This window comes from Nematolebias whitei, chromosome 18 (assembly GCF_014905685.2).
Source record: "Nematolebias whitei isolate Nwh7 chromosome 18, NemWhi1, whole genome shotgun sequence".
In the NCBI taxonomy this organism is placed as follows: domain Eukaryota; kingdom Metazoa; phylum Chordata; class Actinopteri; order Cyprinodontiformes; family Rivulidae; genus Nematolebias; species Nematolebias whitei.
The window spans coordinates 31,435,435-31,441,488 of NC_056515.1; the positions used below are offsets into that span (position 1 = coordinate 31,435,435).

Here is a 6,054-nt window from a genome sequence, read left to right on the forward strand (position 1 = left end):
GTATCTAGGAGTGCTGATTTGTCTGATATGCATTTAACTTGAACATGCGTTGTGTTGCTTGTTGTAAGTCTTCCTCTCTTCTCCCCCAGGACAATGCAGATGAAGGGAACGACTCTGATTAGATCACTACAGAGAGATGCATTTTGTTTAAAAATATCTCTTATGTTGACTGTAATTGTTCCGTTTTCAATTTTGTAGTAGGGATAAATAATTTCTTTAATACAATGATTGTTATTAATCATAATAAAAGCTTATTATTGCTTTGTGGCTATCTGTTTCTTTCCTTGTGTTTAGTTTAAGTTTAAATAACTATAGACACTACCCTGGTATATATTATAGTAATACAATTAGTGAAGGAGCAACATTACACCAACATTAAATTGAACAATGTAGGTTTTAACAGAATTCAAATTAACAGTGGTGCTAGACTAAAAACAAATATTTTTATTTAAACCATTTTGCCAGTAAATAAATCCAATTATATTAATATTTTACTGGGATATCCTGGGACATCCTTTGCATCAACCTAGACTTGTTCCATCTATTCAACCCTTCATTTTATTTAATATAAGTTTAAACTTTATTGTCATTCAAAATTGTACAGTGCACCACGCAAAGCTGAACAAAATTTCATTCCTCCACAGCAGTGTAGAAGTACCTAATTTACAAACCGGATTCCAAAAAAGTTGGGACACTAAACAAATTGTGAATAAAAACTGAATGCAATGATGTGGAGGTGCCAACATCTATTGATTTATTCAGAGTAGAACACAAATCACAGATCAAAAGTTTAAACTGAGAGAATGTATCATTTTAAGGGAAAAACCTGTTGTTTCCAAATTTCATGGCGTCAACAAATCCCAAAAAAGTTGGGACAAGTCCATTTTTACCACTGTGTGGCATCCCCCCTTCTTCTTACAACACTCAACAGACGTCTGGGGACAGAGGAGACCAGTTTCTCAAGTTTAGAAATAGGAATGCTCTCCCATTCATGTCTAATACAGGCCTCTTAACTGTTCAATCGTCTTGGGCCTTCTTTGTCGCACCTTCCTGTTTATGATGCGCCAAATGTTCTCTATAGGTGAAAGATCTGGTCTGCAGGCTGGCCATTTCAGTACCCGGATCCTTCTCCTACGTAGCCATGATGTTGTGATTGCTGCAGAATGTGGTCTGGCATTATCGTGTTAAAAAAATGCAGAGTCTTCCCTGAAAGAGATGACGTCTAGATGGGAGCATATGTTGTTCTAGAACCTGAACATAGTTCTCTGCATTAATGGTGCCTTTCCAGTCATGCAAGCTTCCCATGCCACAAGCGCTCATGCAACCCCATACCATCAGTGATGCAGGCTTCAAGTGATGCAGTCTCAAGATGGCCGCGCACACGTCCACGTATTTTTCTTAGCTGCTGAGTTTTAGTATTTTCTTTGTTTCTTTTTCTCTGTTTTACTTTATTTTTAATTGTGATAGTAGTTTCTTTTTTTCTTTTGATAAATGCAAATGCTTATTGTCAATTACCCTGTGACGTGTGCTGATAACCACTTGACCAGGTCACCCTTGTGAAAGAGATCTTGATCTCAACAGGCTCTACCTGGTAAAATAAAGGTGATTGATTCTGAACGGAGTGTTGATAACAACTTGGGCTATTCTTGTCCTCTGTGGTCCAGATGACATGGCGTCCCAGTGTTCTATAAAGAACTTCAAATCGTGACTCATCTGACCACAGAACGGTCTTCCATTTTGCCACACTCCATTTTAAATGACCCCTGGCCCAGTGCAAATGTCTGAGCTTGTGGAGCTTGCTTAGAAATGGCTTCCTCTTTGCACTGTAGAGTTTCAGCTGGCAACGGCGGATGGCACAATGGATTGTGTTCACTGACAATGCTTTCTGGAAGTTTTTCTGAGCCCATTCTGTTATTTCCTTGACAGTGGTATTCCTGTTTAAGGGCCCGGAGATCACGAGCATCCAGTAGAGTTTTACGGCCTTGACCCTTACGCATTAGCGATTGTTCCAGATTCTCTGAATCTTTTGATGATGTTATGCATGGTTGATGATGATAACTTAAAAGTCTTTGCTATTTTACATTTAACATTTTATTTTTGTCCTGGGTCTTCCTCTGGGCCTCCTCCTGGTGGGACGTGTCCGGAACACCCCACCAGGGAGGCGTCCAGGAGGCATCCTAAACAGATGCCCAAGCCACCTCAAATGGCTCCTCTCAACGTGGAGAAGCAGCGGCTCTACTCTGAGTCCCTCCCGGATGATCGAGCTTCTCACCCTATCTCTAAGGGAGAGCCCAGACACCCTGCAGAGAAAACTCATTTCGGCCGCTTGTATCCGAGATCTCATTCTTTCGGTCACAACCCAAAGCTTGTGACCATAGATGAGGGTAGGACCTCCTCCCTGACCCGGAGAGGGCACTCTACCCTTTTCCGGCTCAAGACCATGGCCTCGGATTTGGAGGAACTGATCTTCATCCCGGCCGCGTCGCATTCGGCTGTGAACCGCTCCAGCAAAAGCTGTAGATCACGATCTGATGAAGCCAATAAGACCACATCATCTGCAAAAAGCAGAGATGCAATCCTAAGGCCACCAAAACAGATCCCCTCAACACATTGGCTGCGCCTAGAAATTCTGTCCATAAAAGTTATGAACAGAATTGGTGACAAAGGGCAACCTTGGCGAAGTCCAACTTTCACCGGGAACAAGCCCAACTTAAGGCTGGCAATGCAGACTTGGCTCTGACACCGGTCATACAAGGACATAACAGCCCGTATCAAAGGGCCCAGTACTCCATACTCACAGAGTACCCCCCACAGGGTTCCCTGAGGGACGCGGTCGAACACCTTCTCCAAGTCCACAAAGCACATGTAGACCAGTTGGGCAAACTCCCACGCACCCTCCAGGACCCTGCTGAGAGTGTAGAGCTGGTCCAGTGTTCCACGGCCAGGACGAAAACTGCACTGCTCCTCCTGAATCCGAGGTTTGACTATCCGACGGACCCTCCTCTCCAGAACCCCCGAATAGACCTTACCAGGGAGGCTTAAGAGCGTGATTGCCCTGTAGTTGGAACACACTCTACGGTCCCCCTGTTTGAATAGGGGGACCACCACCCCGGTCTGCCAATCCAGGGGAACTTCCCCCGATGTCCACGCAATATTGCAGAGTCACGTAAGCCAACACAACCCTACAACATCCAGAGCCTTAAGGAACTCCGGGCAAATCTCATCCACCCCTGGGGCCCTGCCACCGAGGAGCTTTTTAACCACCTCGGTGACATCAGCACCAGAGATTGGAGGGCCCGACCCAGAGTCCCCAGGCTCCGCTTCCTCAGTGGAAGACGTGCCGGTGGGATTGAGGAGGTCTTCAAAGTATTCTGCCCACCGACCCACAACATCCCGAGTTGAGGTCAGCAGCACACCACTCCCACTATAAACAGTGTTGGTGGCGTACCGCTTTCCCCCCTGAGACGCCGGATGGTGGACCAGAATCGCCTCAAAGCCGTGCGTAAGTCATTCTCCATGGCCTCTCCGAATTCCTCCCATGCCAGAGATTTTGCCTCAGCGACCACCCGAGCCGCATGTCACTTGGACTGCCGGTACCCATCAGCTGCTTCCGGGGTCCCACAGACCAAAAAGACCCAATAGGACTCCTTCTTCAGCCTGACAGCATCCCTCACCAACGGTGTCCACCATCGGGTTCGAGGATTGCTGCCGCGACAGGCATCGACAACCTTGCGGCTGCAGCTCCGGTAAGCCGCCTCGACAATAGAGGCACAAAACACGGTCCACTCAGACTCTATGTCCCCCACCTCCCCCGGAACATGTTCAATGTTCTCCCGGAGGTGGGAGTTAAAACTCCGTCTCACAGGAGACTCTGCCAGACATTCCCAGCTCACAATATGTTTGGGTCTGCCAGGTCTGACCGGCATCCTCCCCTAAACTAATACTCAACTCATTTTCAATAAAAATTTTACCATATTGGACCAAAATGATTTTGAAAGCACAAATTGACAAAAAAATAATAATATTGTTTTAATTTGTTTGAATGGATTATTTATTTTAAATCACGTCAAAACTTTTGTTTACAGGTAAAATCTTCAGGATTTTTTATTCACCTCGTCATAATCAATAACTCAATGAAACTGTGATCAGTTTACTGTAAATCACCAATAACATAAAATAACTTTATAACAGGAAGTATAATGCAGTTCAATGATAATGTACGGTTTACAAATAATATTAAAATCTTTAGTAAAATAATAATAATAATATTTTTATGCTTGATGTAAAGATATTTAAAAATTCTTAGCCTGTGTGACTTGCAAAACACAGAATCACACTAATGGAAATATGCAATTTGAATTTTCTGAAGACATTAAAAATTGACCATCTAATAAATCATGTATTGAAATAGTAATATTTCATCAAAAAATACTATAAAAACATATTCGAAGCCAGAGATAGTCTGTATTAGCGTAAACAAATATAAAAAGATATTACTATTATTCCTAGTTAAATGACATGAGAAAAATACAGAGCCCGTGACGTCATGAATAAACGTGAACTGGTCAAGCCTCGCGAGATTATCGTGAGAGGTCAAAGTTGGTTGTAACATGTGTGATAGCGTTTATCAATTTTCGCTTTAACTGTGGTCTTTTTTATTTTATTTTATTTTCCATATTTGTTCGCAAACTTTTACAATTATAATTATTGGTAGCTGTTTAAAAGCTTTGCCTCAGAAAATTATCCTGAGACAATTCGTATGAAACTTATTAGCTAAAGGATCAGCTAGCATCTCCTAGCTGCAGATACTTTTGTTAAATTGCTGTTTTGCATGACATGTTTAAAGTCCGACTGCAACCGAGTTTAGATAAGTATTGACAAAAGCCAAAGAAAAACGGTAAGTCTACCCAACATAATGAACTTATTCATTTTACTTATTCATTTTATCAATCTCTTCATGTCATTTTCATGCTCACTTTCGTTGAATTTTGGGGTGAGATGAATGTTTACCAGGCTTCAGACTCAATCAGAGCAGGCATATGAGGACATAAATCCATTTTGTTTTTACTTCACAGGTTGCCTTTTTAAAGTCTTGGCCACTATGAGTACTGAATCCACAACTGATCAGCTGCTAAAACGGCCACATGAGGAGAATAAAGATGAGGATTCTGTTGAGAGAGCCACCAAAAGACTAAGAACAGACGAAGAACACGCTGAAGATGGCAAAAGATATCCTAAAAAGAAAGTGGCTCTGCTTCTGGCATACTCAGGGAAGGGGTATTATGGCATGCAGGTGTGTTGATCATTCACCGTGCTCCTTCTATAGTTAAATATATTCATAAGTGGCTTCCATTTTTTTTTTTTTTTAGAGGAATAACCGAAACTCCCAGTTTAACACCATTGAAGATGATCTGGTCACTGCTCTTATAAAATCTGGATGCATCCCTGAAGATCATGGTGATGAGATGAAGAAGATGTCTTTCCAAAGATGTGCCAGGACAGATAAAGTATGTGTTCATGCATGTTAGAAGTTTGGAAAAACAACAAAACAATTTTAAATAATCAAAAGGAAATAACATACTCCAGTGTCAGCATTTGCAAAATTTTATTTTGCTTGCACTAACAAACTCCTGGCCAGTTTAAGAGCAAAACTTGTTTCAGATGGTCTGTATCCATTGATAGTTTGAATTATAACATTCCACTGATGAATTAAATTTGAACGTGTTTCAAATATTTACGATATGACACGTTTCATTTGCATTTATTTAGAGTGTTTCTGCTGCTGGTCAAGTGGTTTCTCTGAAGCTGCGGTTGATCGAGGACGTAATCGAAAAAATCAATAATCATTTGCCACCACAGATCAGGGCGCTCGGTAAGACTCTTACTGGTAATCTTTTCTCGTTGATATTTTGACGAACAGCTCCAGGATGTTTGTATGATGAGTTGCTTTTACTTTTGTACCCACAGGACTTAAACGAGTGACCCAGAGTTTCAATTCGAAAAACAAATGTGACGCTCGTACATATTCCTACATGCTTCCAACTGTGGCCTTTG

The 6,054-nt window shown here is 42.0% G+C and overlaps 2 protein-coding genes across 2 annotated transcripts in view; both read left to right on the forward strand.

The window, feature by feature from the left end:
- The window catches only part of LOC119424642 (protein FAM163B-like), a 109,168-nt gene that overhangs the window by 98,358 nt on the left and 4,756 nt on the right, over nt 1-6,054 (forward strand). The window lies entirely within an intron of this gene.
- On the forward strand, nt 4,578-6,050 carry LOC119424554 (tRNA pseudouridine synthase A-like; the record flags this gene model as incomplete). The annotated part of the gene is made up of 5 exons (XM_037692040.1): nt 4,578-4,897; nt 5,076-5,293; nt 5,370-5,507; nt 5,770-5,872; nt 5,968-6,050. Coding segments are annotated over exons 2-5 (516 nt in total), but the record flags the coding sequence as incomplete, so codon positions are not given.